The sequence below is a fragment of the Crassostrea angulata genome, chromosome 8 (assembly GCF_025612915.1).
Source record: "Crassostrea angulata isolate pt1a10 chromosome 8, ASM2561291v2, whole genome shotgun sequence".
Lineage (NCBI taxonomy): Eukaryota > Metazoa > Mollusca > Bivalvia > Ostreida > Ostreidae > Magallana > Magallana angulata.
This window is the reverse complement of record NC_069118.1, coordinates 6797609-6822587: the sequence shown is the minus strand read 5'-3', so window position 1 is coordinate 6822587 and position 24979 is coordinate 6797609. Positions and strand designations below refer to the sequence as shown.

The window sequence follows — 24979 nt, the reverse complement described above, 5'->3', positions numbered from 1 at the left end:
AAAAACTAATGTCCATCGTTGCACCAAACTACAACATACCGTCAATGTATTTGTTCATTTTTATTAACACTTTTACCGAGTACCCGGGTACTCGATCGGAAAAACGTCCGAGTAACCGAGTACTAAAAGTTGACCGATTTGACATCCCTAATATATATATATATATAATCTCTGTGAATATATTCTAAGTAAAAATACGACGAATAAACACGCTATTCAATGTATACTCTGTCCCAAGATATTTTGGATTCACGTTTGGCTTAATTGTTTGATATTTATAAATACCTCAGGATTCAAACGATGTTCATTTTAAAAGTATGAAAAATTTCCAAGATTTCTCAGTCAAAACGGCCCTGTTAGCTTATCAGGTTTCAATACAATGCTAAAAAATGCTACGGAGATTTTGCATTGCAGCAAGCCCGGATGATAACGTTGAAATATTGCGCGATGTATTCCGAGTGTATTCCGAATGGAGAAAAGATGTAAACATTCCCCATTATAAATCTCCGTAAGGAATCTGTTTTCGTTCCTATGAATTTTTCCGAGTGAAAGATGATAATGTGTCAATGAAATTATCTTGGAAAATATCCTTTTCAACTATTTCAATTGCACTTCTTTCACAGGTAAGTGTATTTTTATTAAAAATCGTCCAAATGTGCAGCATAAATATCTTGGGACAGACTATAATCGAGAAATAGTTTCCGTGCTATCTACCAATAATGAATAATCGTCGAAAGAATTCACCGGCGACATTCAATTTCCCTTCTTTTTAAACTTGGAACACCTCTGACATAATCCGATCGCTACAATAAATTCAAAGTCAGATTACTCTTATTTGTTTATCATCAAGAAATTCTGCATCGCCGACAAATAAAAGTTTTCTTCGGTATAATAAAATACCTATTCACTGACTATTTGGACGATTGGCAAGTTTATTGTCCAACTCGACAGCAACTATTTCCCTCGGCTTCGCTTTCATAGTCACGTATAAACAACCTGTCGCTTCTTTCGCTTTAAAACCCCACGAAGCACTCCTAAAAACAGTGAAAAGATGCCTAATCGCCGACTTCACTTTTACGTCTGTTTTTTGTAACACTTTCAAAAATATTTAATGTTGTCAATGATCGAACCGTCAATTGCAATTTCAAGGCTTATTAATGGGGAATATTTTGAACATTTGATGGTGAACATTTACGTAAATATTGCTTTCAATTATTGTAATTTAACTTCATCCGATTGATTTTAAAATACCTGAATTGTATTACAAACAAGCCATACAATATAAATTGGAGATAAGTTTTACATCAAAAGGGAGACCATATTAAAATGTAACAGGTTTAATTGTATTTAAGTGGGCCGATTTGGGGGTTTTTGTGGAAAAACTGCAATAGCAAAACTCTTTATCTATAACGCAAATGTCATTTACACCAACTCTAGGTTATTTGCAAAGTTTCAAGAACTAATATATATTGTACCGTAGTAGACAGAAAATAATGTATGTTTGAAAAGGCGTTAATGTATAAACTGCTGTTATTGTTAATTATTGTGAACTTCAATGGTATGTGTAACATCGGCAAATATACTGTAGTTTCATTAATATTCAAGGGCATCAATTTTCGTGGAAGAAGTGAAAATCACAGTTTCAAGGATACGTAAATTCGTGGCCAATGACTCTATCAATACATTATGTTAATAAAAATTTCACTTATATGAACATTTAATTTCGTGGATCAACTAAACAACTAAATCCACGAAAATTGGTATTCAACGAATATTGATGAAACCACAGTATACATAATATGAAATAAAAATGTTGTATGTGTGATTAATATTTGATGGGTTTTTTTCCTCACATGTCATATTGTTTTTTATATACATGTATGTACTAAAGTCCTTGACAACAACCCATTCTGTATTATACTGTGTTAACAACCTGTAACAGTATACACTGATAACCTGAAAAGCTTAAAGTATTTAAAATTGAATCAAAGAACTCGCAAACAAAACTCACTTATCATTATCACTTGAGTAATAATATTAACAAAACCATGTTCTTTTGCAAATCAAGATTTTTTAAAATTATCATAAGCTGCTTCTCTCAAAAAGGTATTGTATTACAACATGTTTTTTTTTTGTTATTTGATCTCTTTCATCTTGTTAAAACTATTTTTTCCAATTGATTTAAAGTAGTACATTTAAAAGTTGGAGAAATTACTGAACGATAAAAACTGGAACAAAGAGGTAAATCATAGCAAGTAAAAAGGATAAGGAACCAATAACCTACTAAAAATATAGTAAACACTTACGTTCTATAAAGTAAATAGACGACAGTCAAATGCCCTTTGCCACTGAAAGTTGTTTTACCGCTAGGTAATTTCGTCTGAGTGTTAAGCTCAACTTTTACAGGTATTCTTGCTGTCGGGTTTTGAAATCGATTGACATTCTTAACAAAGCCAATCCTTATGAACATAAAATACTATTTTATAAGAAATAATAAAATATTTGAAAGTAATCTTTTTCTAAATCCGCAACATGCATTCAGTGATAATACAATAAAAAATAATACCATACAATATGAATTTGTTATAGATAGAATGAATAGATGGGAGATTTAAACATTTTTAATCCTACATAAATGTTTAGGTAGAGTGGTTTTTTTTCTAATTGCAAAAAATACAAGAATAAGTACATGTAGTCAAAAGAATAGAGTGTTATAATTTATTCTACATTATAAGATGACCATCGAACTAACAAACGGTCAATGTCATTATCTGAGCTATTTTCATTCCAATATCATACGCTTAGTTCATACAAAGAACAGTTTCGTGTACAGCTTAAGTATTGCAATAAATGCGATATTCTCTCTCTCTCTCTCTCTCTCTCTCTCTCTCTCTCTCTCTCTCTCTCTCTCTCTCTCTCCGAAAGTGTGTAAATTATCTACAAGTAAAAAAATTACTGGTTAAACCGTGTTTCGAATACCCTCTATGAAAAAGCAATATACTGTTACTTGAAAGGACGTAAATAAGTTTTTATTTGTTTACAATAAATTCAAAGAAAAAGGATGGTCGGTAGATCTAAACAATAAACATCAATGGCACGTGAAATGTTTATTTACATCAAGGATATGAATAAGAAAGGAAGATATATTTCAAACAAACAATCAGGAAATAATATCTGATCAACACCTTTCTTCGACTTAAAAAGAAAAACCTCTTCACATATTCCACTTGTCAGAAAAATTTTAAGAAGATGGACAACGATACAAACTATCAGTTACAATATGTGAACAGATTTTCAGACATTGCTCTCAGCAGCACCATTCTCATCATTATCGGTGCCGTGATTGGAGTCATAGGAAACACAGCCATCATATTTTTCTACTTCTTCCGGATTAAGGAGAGAGGCGAGCGATACTTCATTCCTCTGCTTGGTGTGGTAGATCTACTAGGATGCCTTACCAGCCCACCTTATTACATAATGGATAATGAGTACATGTATAACTACCCCAGTACAGCTGCTTGTCGAGTTCTATCATCTCTACAGATTTGTGTTCCTGGAATATCAGCACATACACTCCTCCTCATATCAATTCAAAGGTATCTTCTAGTCTGCAAACCGTTTGGACCAAAAATGACGCATTTCTGGAAAAGGGTTTTATTTATAGTCGTGTGTTTGGTCTCATTTGTTTATGCAATACCACTACTTTTCACTGCTGGAGTCGTTAGGAGCAATATTTCTTACATGAGTCACAATGTGACAACAGAAGTGTGTAAATTTTCCAGCGAACAGTCACTCTTAATGACCATTTATACTGCTCTCTTGTTCCTGGTAATGGTGGCAAATATTGTATTTACTGCTGGACTCTATGTTCCTGTTTTAAAGCAGGTAAGAATTTCATTCCGGTCCAGAACGGTCAAATACGAAATTCACAGAGATAGCCATGCAGCTCCAACGACCGAAACCTCGCAAGCCACCCGGACATCTGATATAGAAACTTATGATATTGATAAGCCAAGTCATTCTATTGATCTACAGGCAGCAGAAGCAAAAGTTGAAATACCAAACTCGCCAAAGAAAGTTAGATTCGAAAATTCTAACGAATATACAGAAGCTGCGGAAGACCATGATAATGATGAACGTATAACTTCATGTGATACTGTTGGTACTTCTCCTGATAATGCTTCAAATCCACAAAAACCTGCCAAAACGGACAGAAGAGGAAATTCAAGAATCAAATCCGCACAAAAACGGGTTTCGATTATGTTTTTCTACCTAATTTTGGCGTATGTGCTGTCTTATATACCCCCACTCATCATTCTTATTCTAATATACACGTTAGATGGCTTTGCGTTTGAAACCAGAGATAGGACAGAGATGGCAATTTGGTTCTATCTGACACGACTGGTCTTTCTGAATCACATTGTCAATCCTTTTGTTTACGGCTATTTTGATACCAAGTTCAAAAGGCAGCTGCGTAAATTTTTTCTAAGAAAGACATGACTTGTACTCTAAAGGTTAAGAAGGTAACATCATTTGTTTATTTAGTACACATATAATTATGTAGAGCATTTTTATAATTGTTTTATAAATTCATATTTTTTTTTACTTTTATAGATAAACCTGCCTGCTTATTATATCTTATTAAACCCCAAAATATTTGTAATCATCGTTCATGCTTACTTCTTGTAAGAAAGAAACAGCAAGTCAAAACATTCACTGGGGTATGAACTTGCTTTATCACGTGATCAAATTATGTAAAGCTTGAAGGGTTCTCGGGAAATTCCATCACGTACTAATCAAGTTCATATCTCAGTAAACTTATTAGCATTACTGTTTTTTACATATAGTTGCGTTTGAGAAAAGCAAATCGTTCAGAATTATGAACTTAACTTTGTTCTTCATGTTTAAAACAATGCAAGAGTTAATATATATGCTTGCACGGTGATTATTGTAAAGTTATAAACGACCTCTTGACACGTTAAGTACTTCACATAGAAATAAGTGGGCTGATTCTAATATGTAAATTATTGGATGTTTGCAAATGAAAATATTTTAAGACAAACAAGAATAATAAAATTTTAAAATAGACAAGTACATCTCATTACCCTTCTTTTTATATAAAAATATAATGTCACAAAGAAACAAAAACGGGATTTAATTTATTTTGTGAAAATGTATTATACAACAATTTGAGTGGTTATGAAGTTATTTACAAATATGTATTTTTACAAGAATTCGTAAATAAAATATGACGAAATGTTTAATCTAGATCTAAAATAAAAGAAACAAAGACGTTTTCTCTATGAAATAGATTTAATGAATTGACAAAGTTATTTTAAAAATAATCAAATTTAACATTCCAGTTTTTTCTTACAATATGTATTGTGGGTCAATAAAATTTAAAAAAAAAAACGCAAGGAAAAGTAAAGAAATAATTAATATTATTTGGTCATTCAGGGGTTTGTTAACATTCATTAGACATACTTACTGAGGTTTGCATCTGAGTGATGCCTAGTAATAAACTAGGTGTATTTGCATGACCTAGATTGTAAGTTGGTCAGTTACAAGGAAGCTTTAATGAATATTTCAATAGATCTTGATCAATGAGTAATTTATCAACAGGTAACACACAGTATTTGATATAGCGCAACATTTATAAAAGCAAGCCTATATTGGTTATAACCTTTTTGCTATAAACAAGGAAGAATTCGATAAAATGTAATACCCTCCAATCGTTGATGACGTCAGAAAAGACCATATTAATGCAGCTGTTTCCTATTCTTACGATTGTGGCAATCCATGAAAACGTTTAAGTGCGGGATATCATTTGTTATACTTAAAGTCAAAGATGGTGTTCTTTGAATTTATTTCCTAATTTCAAAACTCCGTTTTACTTCCGTATCGTAATCGTTAATGGTGACAAAGCATGCAAGTGCGTTTCAACAAGTTTTGCGAATTACGTTTAAAGGGTATCTGCATCCCAGCCGATGTGAATCATATCATAGAATTCATTAACTAGAATTTAATGCGAAAAAACCGCATCGAAATCGAATCAAAAATAACGGAGTAACGCCGCTTCAAAGTGGTTATTTTAACCTGCTTTGAGAAATCTAATCATGAGAAAATAGAATTAAGTACGAAAGCCGAGAAGGATCATTCGAGATTCGAGATTCGAACTACGAGATTCGAAATACGAGATTCGAGATTCGAAATTCGAGATTCAATATCTAAATTAACCAATCAAATCAAGGATCTGAAAATTTGTATCCTAGCGACATCAAACTGTTCTAAATAAAAATCATACGTACATGCTCTTATATACAAATAAATGCTATGTTCACTTCTCCCTACCTAACTAAATAATTATTTGTATTTACTTTTACACAGAATATCTAAGTAGACTAGTAATAATGCAGTGTGCTTCGCGAATCTAAGTGATTTTGTTTGCCCTGGTGCATTTCCACCTGATGCGTTTGAACCCTAAGGTATTTCACCACCAGTAATAGTTTAAAACCAGGGTTTATTCACCCCTTTTGTGTAAAAATGCGGTTATGGTAGAGAACTTCATAAGCGTAGCTAATTTTTTCTGTAGGGGGTCCTAGGCCAATTTTAAAATAATTTTACTATGTAAATTTAATAAGCTCCAATTTTCCCGAGGAGGGGGTCCAGAGCCCCTGACCCCTTCCTTTTAGATCCCCGCATGAAGATTAGTACATGTATCTAAATAATCTAAATATAAATAATCTGTCCTGTTTCACTAATAAATATAAGCATTACTTATCGATTTTATGTATGCATACAGTGATACACTAGTACTATGATTATAAACAAATCATTGAGATATTATCACATCATACGGAATTATTAATAAATACAATTTTTTTACTTTTCCTCAGTAAACAACTTATTATGAGTCTTACTTTTGGAATTGTTTTCAAAATAGAAGGATACCGACTCTCTACAATTAAAGGTAGGGATGATAGGGTGCCAATTTGTTCACATTGCCGATTTCTTGTGCAGAGAACAGTAAAACCTTTTATTTGATTGTGCATGAATATTTCAAAATTAATTGTTGTACATATATTTTGTTATAATTCATTCATTGATATATCAACAAGAAAGATTAAAAGCATATGTTTCACAGCCAAGTTAAGTTTCTCTGTAGTTTCCTACCCCCTACCCCCACCGCACCAAAATTGACAATAATTACATATAAGTCGTACAAATGTTTACTTTTTTTGTAAGTAAATCTCTAAAGATGTAAATAAGCACTGCAAACAAAGATGTCTGTATTTAATATACTACTACATTACACTTAGCCAGATAAAATGTAATCAGGATGAAGCTACAAGGGGTGAGTGGTGCAAATTTACCAATTTGTCGCCATACACACAGAACACTAAATAAAGAAACTGTGAGTGGTGTGTGGAATGCATAAAAGATGGCGGCAAATTATCTCAAATAATCAGTGCAAAAACCCACAAATAGGCTGTTATTTGTTACATATCCTGCAAAAACATTGATAAAAAATGTTATCGTCCCATAACATAGCCGATTAAGTTAATGTGTACATATGGTCAACGTACATGTAATTCTAATATACAAGAAGGCGGACGTATCAGGCGGGGATCCAGAAAATTAAATTTCAAAAATGATCGGTTGAATTACATTAAATGCTTTGAAAATTGTTTTAAACTATCGCACGGGTCAAAATGCGTGATAGAAGCTATGTACAGTGTAATTGGAAACTTTCATTTTATATCAATATGTAGTATTACCTATTATAACAAATGAGAGTATAGCACAACTGCCACAAGCAATACATGTCCTTTACCGGCACCACCTCCCTCCCCTTAAAAACTGAAACAATTGCCGTTTTATTTGCTAAAATGTGTGTGGTTCAAGATTTATTTAAAGGACATACCCGATTAGAATTGAAAAAGAGTCGTACGTTTAAAACTAATTTTGTCAAAATTTTTAGATTCATTTGGTTATATTTTGGTCATATCGGTAAATATATGCACCAGCGCAGCTCTAATTTATATATAATCAGGCCATAAATTCAAAATATTTTCAAAAATTAATAGCTTTAAATCCAGTGGATGAAAGAAAAGGAAAGCAAGTCGAACTCGATGAGTGCTAATACCTGTGTTGAATGAATGGTACAGTAGGATATGCGCAAAAAGTCCCGTCTACTCTTTCCTACCCTATAATTATTGGAATATTAAATCCGATTATAAGAGTCAAATTAAAAATCAAGTACGGATATGTACCTGTTTATTAAAAGTAAAACTACTCATAATTTATCTACAGTGCATCGTTATGGAGCTACACAAAAAGTTTTATATTAATTTGCCGAGCCAAATAAAAAAAACCCTGGAAAACGAAGAGAAAACAAAGTGGGGACAGAATAACTGACAAATTAATTAGGACTATATAGCCCCCCCCCCCCCCCCCCCCTCTTGAAATGTATATACTGAAAACAGATTATTGGCGTACAACATCCGCACACAATTTAAAGAAAATTTCATGTTTTTTTTATCATTTTCGCTAGCTAATGTAAGACATCACACATACCCCAAACCCCCTCACGGAAAAGGAAATGCTAGGTGATGAGAGAGAGAGAGAGAGAGAGAGAGAGTCGATGTAAATCACAGGTGTGCTAACACCGTTAAAAATAAAGCTTGCTAGTTGGTCTGCCCTACCCTAGCTACCTCCTCTCTTTTCTCGTATTAGAGGCTTAATTATTGTCTATATATGCTTGTAACAAATCAAATCAATTTCAAATTCTAAATCAAACTGAATTTGACACTACAAAACTCTCTCTGTGTCTGTCTGTCTGTCTGTCTCTGTCTCTGTCTCTCTCTCTCATATCGACAATGGCATTGCCATACCCTACAATACACTATTCTTATCTGGATTTTTGTCTTTGAGGTTGTAAATCATTATATCTTCTATGGTTTAAAACTTTATCATAACTTATATTTTGATATGTCGATTATTTCATTGAGTTTCGTTTCATAGCTAAAACATTTAGATTAAACATATCTTTCTTCGCGAGCCGATTTTTACACAGTTGGGGCGAATACACTTCGGGTTAAAATTGTTCGGGGGGAAATACATACAGGGCAAACAAGACCACTTAGATTCGCAAAGCCAACAGTGTTATTTCTAATTTAATGGTTTATACTGTGTGGGGTTAATTCATCAATGTTAATTTAACCATTTTATAACCACTATATAAGAGCTATTAAGACATTTATTTGTAGGAAAGAGCATGTACGAATGATCTTTATTTAGAACAGTTTGATGTTGCTAGGATACAGGTTTTAGATCCATGATTTGATTGGTTAATTTAGATATTGAATCTCGAATTTCGAATCTCGAATCTCGTATTTCGAATCTCGTATTTCGAATCTCGAATCTCGAATGATCCTTCTCGGCTTTCGTAATTAAGCGATAACGACGCTTCAACGGAAGTTTTGTTATGAGGTCAACAGGAGGGAAATATTCTTACAAAGCTATACAAAATAAATTCGAGTTTACTGCCAAAATGATACATGTCTGATTTTTTGACGTATCTAGTTTTTTTAAGCATTATATATTTAGAAATTTGTATCCGTAATTATTTTGTTACAGTCATATTTCTTTTTAAAGGATTTTAAAATTTGCTATTCTCGTCAACCGGTGATTACGATATCTTAAAACACGTGCATGGACAGATTTATGTTCATTATTCATTTTTTGATTACATGATATACCTTCACACACGACTGATCTTAGACAATGACACGGGTAAACAGGTAAACTAACGAAGTCACTGCTCCAGACACGTTTGTATCTGGGGTACGTACATACAGTGGGGTGAACAAAGAGGGGTTTCACACAGGTTCTACACTACAAATTTCATTGAAGTGTGACAACTTACATAGTGAATTCATAGTTGCTTTTATAAATTTTGAAATAAGTATATAGGAAACTGTATTTAAATAACATAAGATAGGGAAAAAATATTAATAAAAGTGTCTGGCGTATGAAGAAAATCACCTTAAATCGCACATTTGGGCTTGTTTGGCTTGAAAATAATGGACAAATAAACAGACAACCATTTTCAATATCTAAACAGATATTCTAATTTCGCTCTTGGCAGGACCATTCTCATCATAATCTGTGCTGTGATTGAAGTGATAGGAAACACAGCCATAAGATAGTTCTACTTCTTCCGGATTAAAGAGAAAGGCGAAAGATACACTATTCCTCTGCTTGGAATTGTTGATCTGTTGGGATGCTTAACGAGTCCTCCTATTTTATAATGGATAACGAATATATGTTTAACTACCCAAGCACTGCTGCTTGTCGAATGTTTTCGTTCCTATAGGTGTGGATTCCGGGAATATCAGCACATACGTTCCTTCTTATTTCAATTTAGAGATACCTTCTAGTCTGCATACCGTTTGGACCGAAAATGACAAATTTCTGGAAACTTATCTTCTTCGGTGTTGTTTGCATGATATCCTTAGCTTATTCCGCGTCGCATTTGGCTACAGCTGGCGCATTCGAGGACAGTGTGACTTATATGAACCACAATATTACAACGGAAGTATGCAAATTTTCTGGTAAACGATCTCTATCAATGAGAATATATATCACATTTCTGATAATGGTGACAAATTTAATTACTACTGCTGGTTTCTATATTCCTGTACTAAGGCAGGTTAAAATTTCATTTCGCTCAAGAACAGGTTCATATAAAATCCATCGAGATAGCAATGTTACTTTGCAGACAGAAACATCGCAAGCAACACATACATCTGATATAGAAAATGATGATGCTCAAAAACCAAAAAAATATGTTGAATTGCAGGTAGTAGAAAGAAAAGTGGAAGCGCTAATCTTGCCAAAAAAGGTGAGATTTGAAACTTGTGATATAACTAACGAACAAGTTGAAACTTCAAATAACCACAATTATGTTGAAGACCGTGATGCAAGTCATAATGCCGATCACCAACAACCTGCAAAAAGCATCAAATCTACAAAGTCCAAAGCTGGATCTGCACAGAAACGAGTTTCGATGATGTTTTTTTATCTTATTGTTGTCTACACGCTGTCGTTCACACCTCCGCTTATCATACTCGTTCTATTGTATACATGTGAAAACTTTACATTTCACACGATGACCAGGAATGAAATGGCTGTTTGGTTCTTTCTGTTTCGACTTGTGTTTTTGAATCACTTCGTCAATCCTTTTATATACGGATTTTTTGATACAAAATTCAAAAACCAGCTTTGCAAATGTTTCCAAAAAAGAACTGAATGATAGATTTCAATGTTTGGGAACAAACTGTGAAATTGCTGACATCTTTTTTGTTTTAATATATTTGCATTATTTCATTTTTGTTCATGTTGTTTATGCTTACAACATGATATAGAGAACTAATCACCAAATTTTATTGTTTATCATATTTTTAATGACGTTCCTAAATGTCTTAACTTGTATTTTGATATAATTTTGATACTAGTTTTTTCATATATAGAAATTCTATCATTTGTTAAGATGAAGAATTCTAAATACGCTTACAGCATCATTAAGTTGAGTACTACAGTTGGTTTTTGTGTGTGAATCCCATTCAAATTTAACTCATAAACGAAAAATGTTAGTTCTTGATAGTTATCAACATGATGATAACTAATAAAAAATACTGAAAACAGAAATAGTTTTTATAAAAATCTTGTTCCAGCGTACATTTAATTTGTATAATGAACGTGGATTTCAAACAATGACGATTAGTTCCGAAACATTTCGTTAAAGATATTAACCCAGAATATTCTAATTAAAAATTGTGTGTTAGGAAGGCATAAACCAATATAAGATTCTACTAATTTAGCCCTTTCTAGATTCATAAGGTGTTTAAACATAATGAAAGGTGATTTTTATATCATATTATGAGTTGTGGTTAATGTAAAAAGTCATTTAATTTCTGTCTTGCAAACTTTTTCATGAGTGTCTCATTGTTTAGAACTGGTAAAACCATATCGTATGTGGCGTTCTTGGTCTTTAAAACAAGATATCAAAGATCTTGTTGGTCAACTAATAGGTTTTAAGGGGGACTTTAACAACGGAGGAAGCAAATTATACATAAAATAGCCAAAGCCTTTAAAATTTTATTATTTGATATATCACATAGATAAGGAAGACATAGATAAAACATGTGCAAGCCATAAAACACTCTGCATCAAAGCAAGAAGGAAGGAATAACGCCTCGGCCGATATATGAAAAGACTAGTATCTCCATATCATCTCGCTTTTTCCATGGTTCATAATTCTAATTGTACCAATCAATGATATTAATGCTTTTTTTCGGAGGGGGGGGGGGTTCTTAATGTTTTAAAATGAATTATTGTTTGACTTTTTAATGATACATTGATATACACAGTTATAACAAATTTCATGAAAGAAATCAAAATCATAGCATGAGTTGTTTTACGGAATTTGAATTGAATTTATTTTGTAAAGACAAGTATTTATTGATTGCACTATATTTTACTCAACTATAAAATACTAAATTGTCTCTAATTTGTTAATTAACGGCAATGAATATATTTTTACAAAGATCAAGTTTGGACATGTTTATCCCCAAGTAAACGTTCCTTATCAAGTAGATGAAATTTATATTAGGAAATATAAATTGTTTATGGCCTTTATAATGTTTTTACATTGTGAAATCACCATAAAAAGTAAAAAAAAACCAAAAAATACATATGGAGGTGGTACATTAACCCCCTACAAGATTATACGGAAGGAATGCGAAACAAAAGAAAAGGAAATATGCCCATTAAAGGCATAAACGTCTTGTCGTTCGGCATGGGAACTTCAGCAGGATGGCCAACGAAACGTACAAACAGTTCCAGCTGATGGATAGGTTTTCTGATATAACCTTAAGTAACATCATTCTCGTAATAATCGGTGCTTTCATTGGAGTAATTGGAAACACTGTGGTCATTTTCTTCTACTTCTTCCGCATTAAGGAGAGAGGAGAAAGATATTTCATTCCTCTGCTTGGAATAGTGGATCTACTCGGATGCTTAATCAGTCCGCCATATTACATCATGGATAATATGTATTTGTTGAGCTACCCCAGTACTGCCGCATGTCGAATTTTATCTTTCGTACAGATTTTTATTCCGGGAATATCAGGACATACACTTCTTGTTATATCAATTCAGAGATACCTTCTTGTCTGTAGGCCATTTGGACCGAAAATGACACATTTCTGGAAACGAGTTTCATTTGGTGTCGTGTGTTTGATGTCTATTGCCTATTCCACTCCGCTACTCTTCACTGCTGGGGTCTTTGAAGAAGAGATAACGTTTATGAACCACAACGTTACTATAGAAGTGTGCAGGTTTGCTGTTGAACCGTCGTTGTCAATGAATATGTACGTTTGTCTCTTGTTTCTGTTAATGGTGGTAAATTTAATCGTAACTGTTGGACTCTATGTTCCTGTTCTTAAACGTGTTAAATTTTCATTATGTGTCAGAGAAGTTAAATGTAAGGTCCACAGGGATAGTAATGTCGCCTCAGAGACAGAAAATGAAGCCACGGGGACATCTGAAATACAAACTGATCAAGATGAAAAGGGCCAATACCGTTATTCCAATGAACTACAAAATATAAAAGTGTCAGTATTGATTGGGAAGTCTGGAAGTGAAGATAAGTCGAAAGATGTGGTAGAAACAACCGACAACCAACGTTCATCTTTAAATATTCCTGCAGAAAACCTCAAATATAATGAAGAAAATAATGTTGCCAATCACCTTAAAACCACAAAAAAGAAAACTGTAAAATCAAAAAGCAGATCCGCTCAAAGACGGATAACGACGATGATTTTCGTTCTGATCTTGGCGTACGTGCTTTCTTACACAGCCCCTCTCATAATTCTGATTCTTCTGTTTACGTTAAAGGGATTCACGTACCACACAATGACCAGGGCTGAAATGGGTGTGTGGGTTTACCTGACGAGACTTGTGTTTCTGAATCACATTGTCAATCCTTTCGTCTACGGTTATTTTGATACAAAGTTCAGAAAACAGATACGTTTATGTTGTAGAAGAAAAAACGAACATGTTTAATTATCAATCTTTATATTTTTTTAATATCACTTTTGAAAACAGGAAGGTAGCAACAGGGTTACCCCCCCCCCTTCCCTTTGTTCAGTAAACCGACTCTCTTGTCATGATTTCCTTTGGTCTGTTTCATAAACGATGCAAGCTGCTTGATAAAGTTTACTCTTGTGTGGATTTCTTGACCATTATTATTAATATTTGTTAAGACAGTTTTTACCTTTCTACAAAAAGTCATACTAAATGAAAAATTGTATCATTCCCTTATTTTGAAATTACAGAGATGATGTTTTGACTTAGAAAATATAATTTAATTTCAATTAAATGGTTTTAGAAAATAAACCGTATGTATTTGAATTGATATGAATAGAAAGTAATAATAATAAAATGGATTCAAGTATCATGCATTTTTCAGGTGTGGAAAAATTTCAGAATGTGTTATTGTTAGGTTCATGTATTGATTATGATAATGAGAAAATGCTTATTTGAACATACATGTTTTGAATTAGTGAAGAAATATTTCATTAATAGCCTTAATCCTATTGCTTATTTTAAAATTTAAAATTTAATGTAAAGAATATCTGCTTAATTTCTTGACAAATAAAATTTGAGGTAATACTAATTTGTTTCTTTATTTGTGTGTTTTTTTAGTACGATTCGTACTAGTAATTTACAAATGTAACGTGGACTGGTACAGAGGTAATGAAAAGAATATACAACTATTTATTAATAAGATTATCAGTATACAAATATAGTTTTTTCGTAAACGTTGTATTTAAGGTTCCTGTTCATTAGAAATGTAATTTGCATCCTTACGGAAGAAGTCAGATGAAAAAACAACCCTTGAGATAAGCTTCTTTAAAAGAATTTCCGCCAAAACTAAAATAGTTTCCGTATTTAATATACTATACCATTGTCACTTACAGCCGCGAAACCTGGTCATACAGTATAAGGAATCAAATGCTGTTAGTGTTTTGTTTATTTTATCGACAATGAATTCACAACATAGTCAACATTTCTAAACTTATTCTTTTCATCAAAGATATTTTTTGTCCTCATAAAGCTGATGAAATTCACAGATTTAATAGTTTTTATTGTGACGGGTATTATTTTCATTGGCCTTGTACAAAAAGTAGGCAACAGACACTAATGCAACATTTAAAGAAATAATAGTTTCCTTGGGATTGAAGCTAAAGATCTTAACAGATCATATCGTCAGTTCTATCATCAAAATAATTGTACTTAATTACAATAAATTATATAAACACATATCTTTTTGCAAATTAAAAAAAGAACGACAAAAAAAAACAACTTTTCATTAATATCACTCCGAAGTTACTAAGACAAATGCAATTTCCCTATGCAAAAACAAAAGGAGGGAATGCCAATTACAGCTACCTAAATAAAACCTATCAAAACAGTTAAACAATAGGAACTATTTTTCTCTAAACATTGTTGTATACGGTTTTTCAAATGCCTTTCAACAACTTTTAAACAAGAAGCGTGGATTTGAACGAGCGTATTTATGAATGTGCCTATTCTTTAATATATAATTATATATATATATATATATATATATATATATATATATATATATATATATATATATATATATATATATATATATATATATATATATATATATAGTTAAATCCAAAAAATATCGCAGTGTCCGGTTTTATATATAGAAAATTTGAAAAATGAAAGACAACACAGAGTAAAACGTTAGCGCTTTCATTCAATCTGGAGACGTTTTTAATATATATATATATATATATATATATATATATATATATATATATATATATATATATATATATATATATATATATATATATATATATATACACACACAAAATGTATATATATGAATGGCATTTAGCGATGTACTTGATTTGGCAGAAGCGGCTTTCCACGAAAAACGCTAAAAAGAACAAATCCAAAGTTTACAGTATGTTAAAGTATACTTTATCATACTTTATTATACTTAATTAGACTTTATATTAAAATATTGACATTTGTACTGTTTTTTTTAAATTTTGTTTAATTTGTTTAAAACCCCGCTTGCGCCCGAACCGTATATCATTCGAGTCATTGATGAATGTATTGAGCTATACTTCACAACTCTGATTTGTAGTCTTTTCACTGACAAAGAATCACTGGAAAATATATAATGCTTAATTAAAAATCTAGTTTTTATGGAACATTGAAAACGGAATGAGCTGACGTACTGCGAGACATGACAGTATTTTCTTTGGTTCTTCATGATTAGACTATGTCATTTTCTGATCGTTACACGGTATTTTATATACTCTTCTTTAAGACAATATCCAAAGAAAGATATATATAAAAAAAATGCATTAATAAGAATTAAAATGTACAGTCGGATAGACAGATCAAGGCTTTTTAGTGGGGGGGGGGGGGGGGGGGAGGCATATTATTGGTAATTTTACTATGTAAATTTTGAAAAATTGACACCCCCCCCCACCCCTTAGACAGACAAATTTGATTTCAAATAGCTATGGCTGAGTGGTCTACAATGAAATAGACAGGCCGACTTCACATTGCCAACTACCCAACTACCCAACTACCCAAAGTCCAGACTCTTGTTTAAATGGTTTTATTTAGATTGAATCCTACACTTTGATAAAGTGTGGTTCCTTAAACCGTATCTGAAATGCAGGGAGAAAATAGCAATTAGTACATGAAATAGTAATATTTTACTACTATAACTCTGCATGATTTGTACGAGGTGAATATTTAAACAATAAAATGATTTCTGTGGTGTTTCATGCGGGCATGAAGGAAGTTAGCAGGTGTTTTTTTTTACCTTCATAGCCTGTATGAAACATTAGAGAAAACATTTCACTCTTTATATTTATCCATATATGAGCCATTCATTCAATTCTCCATTTAAAGTTTTTTTTTAACAAATACATATTAATCAGTATGTCGGTCACAACGTTACACAGTTCTAAGGAACAGTTATTTCGCCGTATATGTAAAAGTTTCCATGGTAACTACAATTTCTTGGAAGTCCAAGGTCAGTTCGTGCAAAAACGTAGAGTTTGTGCTCTCGACGTAGCTTTGGATTTGATTGACCAAGATATAGTCCACGCAAATACAAAAGAACAAAAAAGACATCAACGGACGATGTTTACATAAAAGTTATCTTTCATAGGTAAATAATTTAAAGCCGAAATTTAATTAACTAGACAAACGTTTTGAAAACAGTTAAAATAAAATGCGTTTTTTTCATACGCGAACGCGTTGTTTTACCCGATCGTGTAGATGGCTTGTCATTTAAGAACTGTATGAACTACTGTCAATTTTCTTAAGAAATAGAGGGGAAAATACCAAGTGGAGGTAAAGACTTTGACCCGTGCGTGCACGGGTTGACATTGCATATGATATCGGACATTTACGACATAGATCTATACATCGACACACCGTATCATTTTTTGAAATTTACATAACCAAGCTTTAAGCCTACAATAAAGCTAATAACTTCACTACAATAGGGTTAGTTAGAATAATCTAACTGTGTCTCGGGACAGGCCTTCATCACAGTTAAAATGCCTCCCATATACAGGTATTAATGTAGCAAAAAATTGCAGAATCGCTCCGAAACGATTTTGGAAAAAATTGATAAAGCTGCATTGAAAATAAAAGTCAAATTATTCAACTACAATAGGCTTAGTTAGAATAATCTAACTGTGTCTCGGGACAGGCCTTCATCACAGTTAAAATGCCTCCCATATACAGGTATTAATGTAGCAAAAAATTGCAGAATTGCACCGAAACGATGTTGGAAAAAATTGATAAAGCTGCATTGAAAATAAAAGTCAAATTATTCATAACAAACCATTTTGATGCTGTAAATACATTTCATCTAAAATTTTAATTCATATTAATGAAGAATTCAACACTTTTTCTCCAACGTTTTTTCCTCGCTTCAAATTTACACACCATTTGACAATCGGAACTCTGGGATTGTTTTATATTAAAAATATACTGAGTTAGAGTTATCTCCCGTATTCTCTTTGATGAACAGAATATAAAGCAAATTTTCAATGAAAATTGACACGTATTTGAATTATCGTTTCTGAGTTTATCCATGCAAATATGATATTGTGGACACATTAACTAATAAAGATCCTCCCATGATTTAGCGTGAATGTAATGCGTACGCGCAAGATTGTAAGATTTAAAAAATCCAGATGATTTCCGGATTTTTAAAAGGAATTTTCATTGATTATTAATTAGCGAAGCTTGATTGAGAAAAAAATAAAAACAAATTGGTAATCTTCAAGTAGCAATAATGTTTAAAATATATAAAACAAAAGACAGTACTCTTCCAATTTCTCGGTATTAAAGCCAAAAAATTCGAGTCTATTATATTAATATAGTAGTATAGATAAACTGAGAAGTGGACTCAGCTAACAGATAGCAATTTCCGATGGATCAAGTTTCTTAGAATCTTTTTTCTTTAATTTTATTATCATTTATCGAGCTGACACGGCTGACTACAGCGGATTTATTAAGGTATCCCACGCCTCAATGTTCTTGGATCAAAAATTTCTTTTAAAAGAAGTATATCATTGAAATATATGGACAAAACATAGTGAAAATACAAGGACAATGAGAGGTCAGTGTTCATCCCTCGAGGTTATGGCCAATTTAATTTGACCTTTTTACACCTAAAATGCAATTTCAGACTGTTTAGGATTTGTTGACAGTATTTTTGATTAAGCAAACTTATTTCTTAAATATTGTTTTTACTTATGCACAGTGGTCACACTGAAAAGAGGAATTACAACAAAAAAATTGTACGAAGCTACATATATTTTTGTGTAACCAATTTGCACTCAAAATAGACAATTTTTATTAAAGCTACAATTTGATTTGAAATAATAGTTTCCCAAAAAAAACTTGTCTGTTTCTTGAATTCAAATAGATTTTCCTTATGAATGTTATGTAGTAATGAAATAATAATTGTTTGTGATGATTAAAAAAATAAAATCATATTTATTAAAGATATAATGATCATCTGCGCATTGAAATTAAAACGTGAGGAGTGAGATACCTTAAGAGTAACTTTGAGTTTTAAAGTAACAAAACGTCTACGTCGTTGACTGGACGTGCTACATGTATGTTCCGGATGGATTGCTTCAGCTTCAACCTACTCGAGCATGTATACAGAAATCGCAATTAAGGTCCAACGGTTCACCGTAGAAACAGGATAAATACCGTTTACATACAAACCCAGGTAAGATCTGGATTCAAACTTTGCAACAGTTTATGCTATAACAGCACTCATGGTTATTCTGTTTACTGAGGATGTTAAATTCACACCTTTGATTTGTATTTGATCGTTCTGGATTATCATATATCTACTCTGAGTGACCATACTTCCTACACTATTATTAATGAAAAGGTGACTTTAAAATTAAAAAATTGAATGCCTATTCTGGCGGAATCAAGATTACATGGACTGGCAAATTTACTGACAACATAATAACATGGCGCAATACTGTGTATAGTGCACAGATTAAAGGTATCAAACATATGTCCAAGTTATTTCGAAATACATGGTCTACTATTTGTATGGAAAGAAATAGATGTCATAATTTAAAGAAACGTTTTCCAGTGTTTCTCATTGTAGTACATGTTTTACACTTTATGCTTCGATACAGTATGTAAACTTGGATTCTTCCACATTTTTCTGCATATATAAAAGCAATGTTCCCAAGATATTGATATTTTTTTTAAGTTTTAAATTCAAGAAGTCGATAAAAAAAAACCCTTAATGGTCATTAAAATATTCAGTGTCATACGGATTGTTGGACTCTGTTTATCAAGAAAAGGGTCTTTTAAATGTCCAATCGGTATAATGTTACACAAAAAATGTTGATTCTGGCAAGATATGGAACTTACACTGTACTAAATTATGACATAATTTTTTTGAACCTGGCTAGAATTCTCTATCATTGTTTTTAACAGAGTTTCTTATATGTTTCACCTTACATGCATAAGGAATCAAAATCAAATTCATAGATTTTTCTCTATTTAAAAAAAAAATAACTTCAATTCTATCAATAAACTCTTGCTTTGAGAAAATCATAATTGAGTACATGTACATTCATTAGACTATTCTGTAATCTTAGTCAATTGTTTGTAAACAAGGCAGAAAGATCTTTTAACTGTCCTCCATTGCACCATCGAATACACGGAAAGTATTATTCCCTCTATTTCTTACGAAAACTTATAGCTAATTCATAGCTCTATAGAAACAGCCAGACTGAAATCTACATGCCCCGTTCATCGATTGGTCGAAATCTACAGCGGCTGAAACTTGAGTAGAAATTGACAGGTCTGAAATTGACACGCCCTATTTATCGCTTGGTCTAAACCTAGAGCGATCTACAAAATATCACGGACTGCACGAAATAATCATGATGATGCCAGACTCTCCGTTTCACATGAGACGATTAGGCTGTTCCTTTTAGCTAACCTACTTACGTACATTAACAGTAATTTTGCGAATTTTACTTACTTTTCATAATCAAATTATTGATTTGTTAAAGAAAGATGTTAATATAAACAATAAAATGCTTTCTTTGGTGATTCATACGGGTTATGAAGGTAGCGATCATTGCGGAAAAAATTTACATAACCCGCTAACGCGGGTTATGTATTTTTTTGCAATGTCGCTACCTTCATATCCCAAATGAATCACCAAAGAAAGCATTTTATTGTTTAAATATTTACATCTACTAAGTATTATTTCCTCTATTTCTTACGGAAACATATAGTTTATTCATAGCTCTATAGAAACAGCCAGACTGAAATCTACACGCCCCGTTTATCGATTGGCCGAAATCTACAACGGCTGAAACTGACAAGATACTGACAGGACTTATATTGACACGCCCTGTTTATCGGTTGGTCGAAGCCTACAGCGACCTAGGAAAAATCACTGACTGCACGAAATATTCATGATGATGTCGTCTCACAGTCTCACTGGAGACGATTTGGCTGTTTCTTTTAGCTAACGTACTTATGTACATTAACAGTAATTTAGTGAATTTTATCAACTTTTCATAATCAATTTATTAATTAGTTAAAAGAAAGATGTTAATATAAATACTTAAATGCTTTCTTAAGTCTTTAACACAGTATCATTATATTTTTGGGTGAACTTTTCTATTGTCATGTTGTAAATTTTAAATTTACTGGGTAGCAGTAAATACAAAATTTATATCATGAAAACAGTTTTCATTTTGTAAATTTTTTATTTACTGCTACCCGGTAAATTCAAAGTTTACAACATGACACTATTGCACACGTGTATTTTCAGATAATAAGGATGTCAGACTGTGAGTGTGATTTCAGCGACTGTGATTGTGATTGCGGAGGTTGCAACGATTGTTGCGGGGATGATCAAGATTGTTGTGGATGCTGTAACGATGACACCGGAAATGGTAAGTAAAAAGAAAGCTATTTATAGTAGATGCAGAACTGTGGTTCCACGGCAAATTCGGGTTGACGGACGGTGGACCTGAATTTCCCGTGGAGTTCCAGTTTTGCAGCTATATTTATAGGTTTTATAAATCTAAATGCATACTCTCCTATTTTTCTTGCTTAACCAAAATTTACCTCAGCAGTTTCATTTTCATAAGTTGCCTTTTTGTGTTTATGTCATACTAAACCTTTTATTGATCAATTTGCCATGACATTTGAAACTGTAGTCTCCTCACGAAAATATATCTTGAATGGGATTAAATAATTTGGAAAATTCTTAGACAAAAAGACCTACATGTGTAACCTTTAACACCTTTTTACTATTGTTTCAACAACATATCTCTTTTCTAGCAGTCTACCTATAATCTAATATATAAGAACGTGTTATGTAGTTCATTTTAAAAAGTAATGTGGTGTTTGAATGTTTTTCAGATCAAACTAATGTTGAAGGACAAAGGGGAGATAACCAAGGTTTGCTTGCTCTCTCTCTCTCTCTCTCTCTCTCTCTCTCTCTCTCTCTCTCTCATAATAACGCATTCCATTCTCAATAATATTGTTACTGTTTTCTTATATTTCCTGTTTCTACAAGGCTGTTGGTTTTGTGTCATAATGACGGACGAGGATTGCGATTGCTGTGATAATGAGCGCCGGAGACGCAGACGTTATGAACAACGACGTCAGAACGAGGCTCAAAACTGTCAACTACAACGTTATGAACAAAATGACCAGAACGAGGCTCAAAATGGTCAACCTGACATGCAGACGACACAGACTGATCCAAACAATCAACCGGTGATCTCAACTCAGCCCCCATCTTACGATGAGGCAACCAGTGATGCGGTTACATCCCAGCCAGTTTGAAGAATTAAAAATCGGAATAAAAAACGGTATATGGGACTTACAAGTCGTATTTAATGAATTCTTTGGAATAGTTATACCGTGCATGAAAGAGAAAGACTGGAAAATGGATTCTATGGTCATACTAATTAAATTAGTACACTCTGTCTCGAGTTTTTGCTTTCATCACTTTTCGCTTAATATTTCGATAATGATAAATCCCTTTGTGCTAAACTACATTCATCCACTAATATGAAAAATGTCCAAATTATCTGTTTTAAAACGCTCCCTCTGCCGCTTCAGGTTTCAATACACATCCCAAAATAGAAAGTCTACGGGGATTTTGCATTGCATACGCCGTTAATAAGCCCGGATGATAACGTTGAAAAATATTACGCGAGGTGTCCCGAGTTCTTCCGAATGGAGAAAAGATGTAGACATTTCCCATTATAAATCTCCGTCAGAAATTTGTTTTCGTTCCTGTGAACTTTTATGAGTGAAAAATGATAATTTGTCAATGAAGATATCTTGGATATTTTCCGTTTCGTCAATTTCAACTGTACTTCTTTCACAGGTATGTGTATTTTTATTAAAAATCACCAAAAAGTGATGGAAGCAATAACTTGGGACAAACTATAGTATAGGGGGAAGTAAATCTAGGTCTGTGAAGTAGTTTGAAATCTAGATAGTGTTGAAGGTGTCCTGTCTGGCTTTCTTTCCTGTGATTTTATCAACGACTTTGTGAAATGGTACTATTAGACATATATTACTATATAATTCAACATTTTATGTTACATGGTGCTTTATCATTGTACATGTGTGTGTGTGTGTGTGTCATTTTTAAAATGCGTTACTGTGACGTTCATTTATACATTCACCTACTTTAAATTTTCTGTACATGTATACATTATAAATACAATGTATCTTTTGATACGCGGTAGTAGAACATTGATGAAAAATTTAATGTTGTGACATTTTTTATTACTGTGCTTGGCTTTTTAATTTTTTCCCATATATATATTTGGTATTACAGTATAGCAGCTACAATGGAGACAGCTACCTTTTGTACACATTCCTATCCACATATACAATGTACGTGTTTTTAGAAAAATGTACGCCATAAATTTATATTTTTATTGTATAAATTCATTTTTGGGCGTTGATTTTAATCAACTCTCTTATGCAGTTACTCAGGCAAACCGAAAGTGAAACAGTGTTTGGACCTAAGCACAAATCAACACCGCTAGCTGACATCATTTAGTTCTAATCAATAAATTCGATGTAATGAGTTCTTAAGCATTGTTTTTCAAGGATACCTTGTAAATAGTCAGATTTTAAATGGTACGAACAGTTTAGATATTTTTTGAAGTCGTACATTTTATGTATTCCTACACCAGAGTTCAATATAGTCTCGTTCAACCAGACGCTCGGCTGTCTCCGTAAATCTCCGACAAGCAGAGAGTCTCTCTTGCTTGTCGGAGATTAACGGATACAGCTGAGCGTCTGGTTGAACGAGACTAGAGTTCAATTTTGCTTGGATCCATACAATTTCTAATAATAGCTATTTCGATTACTGATACGCAGTTTTATGGACTAATTTTTTGAATATTACACAACATGATTGATATTGGATTTTCACGAATTTCCTGTATGAGAATTCATATTATAAAAAATGTGCGTTATTCAAATACTTATAGGAATTTACTTGCCATGCATGCAAAATTACATATCGTTGATTTTGAAATAAATAATAATCGATAAAATCAACTCTCGTCAGTACTTCAGTACTTTGATTTTTTTATTGTATATATACATTGATAATTTTATTGTATACATTGATTATTTTAATGTGTATTTTAATATTTTTCTTATTTTAACATATTTCTTTGCTTTTCTTTTGATTATCATTTGGTCATCTTTTCTTTTCCTTTTCATTGCCTTCATAATATGCATTCATATGAATAAATGTAATAATGAAAGATACAAGGTTAGTATATATATAACACTGAATGAAATTAAACCGGAATGAAGATTATAATCTGATATGGATATTATAATTGTTTTTAGTCTATATGTCATTTAAATCTTAAGAGAAAAACACGTTTAAAGGAATTCTCTTTTATTTTCATTCATTTTATTAAAGGTCCGTTGTTATTGTTGGGTGAATGTAATCTTTCTTTTTGATGGAATGTTACCGTTTTCTAAGCATAAATCATCATGAAATGCATATGGAGAACTAAAAGCATGATTGGGTTTCTGAATTTGAATATCATGCAAAGCAGCAAGGTTCAAACCATGGCATATAGGCAGTACATCTCTTTTTATATTAATATCTTGATTCAAAGCCCGCGTTCGGGTGTGAAAAATATCTGGAAGATTGTTTTATGAAATTCCCCTAGCTGCAATCTGGAACAGATTTTCCAAGAAGATGGACAATCAAACCTAATTTCTAGGGATAGATGGTGGAAACCAAAGAGGGCCCAGGTCAAACCCCAGC

General features: G+C 32.5%; 3 protein-coding genes and 1 pseudogene across 4 annotated transcripts; all 4 read left to right on the top strand.

Moving 5' to 3' along the window:
* The first annotated feature begins 3232 nt into the window (after positions 1–3232).
* On the top strand, positions 3233–4500 carry LOC128159223 (5-hydroxytryptamine receptor 1A-beta-like). The gene has a single exon (XM_052822290.1). It carries the CDS (start codon positions 3250–3252, stop codon positions 4498–4500), a length of 1251 nt encoding a protein of 416 aa, XP_052678250.1. The 5' UTR covers positions 3233–3249.
* A 5286-nt stretch (positions 4501–9786) lies between these two features.
* Positions 9787–11780, top strand: LOC128159222 (G-protein coupled receptor 84-like; annotated as a pseudogene).
* Positions 11781–12395: 615 nt separating this feature from the next.
* On the top strand, positions 12396–14710 carry LOC128158222 (cholecystokinin receptor type A-like). The gene has a single exon (XM_052820979.1). The coding sequence runs from the start codon at positions 12880–12882 to the stop codon at positions 14128–14130; it is 1251 nt and encodes a 416-aa protein (XP_052676939.1). The 5' UTR covers positions 12396–12879; the 3' UTR covers positions 14131–14710.
* Positions 14711–19307: 4597 nt separating this feature from the next.
* On the top strand, positions 19308–23792 carry LOC128157717 (uncharacterized). Of its 2 annotated transcripts, none has more exons than XM_052820320.1 (4): positions 19308–19390; positions 21482–21605; positions 22078–22116; positions 22235–23792. In XM_052820320.1, the coding sequence occupies exons 2-4, from the start codon at positions 21491–21493 to the stop codon at positions 22504–22506; spliced, it is 426 nt and encodes a 141-aa protein (XP_052676280.1). In that variant the 5' UTR covers positions 19308–19390; positions 21482–21490; the 3' UTR covers positions 22507–23792. The 2 variants fall into 2 exon arrangements, with proteins under 2 accessions (XP_052676280.1, XP_052676279.1); XM_052820319.1 differs by lacking the exon at positions 19308–19390 and adding an exon at positions 19461–19678.
* Positions 23793–24979: the final 1187 nt, after the last annotated feature.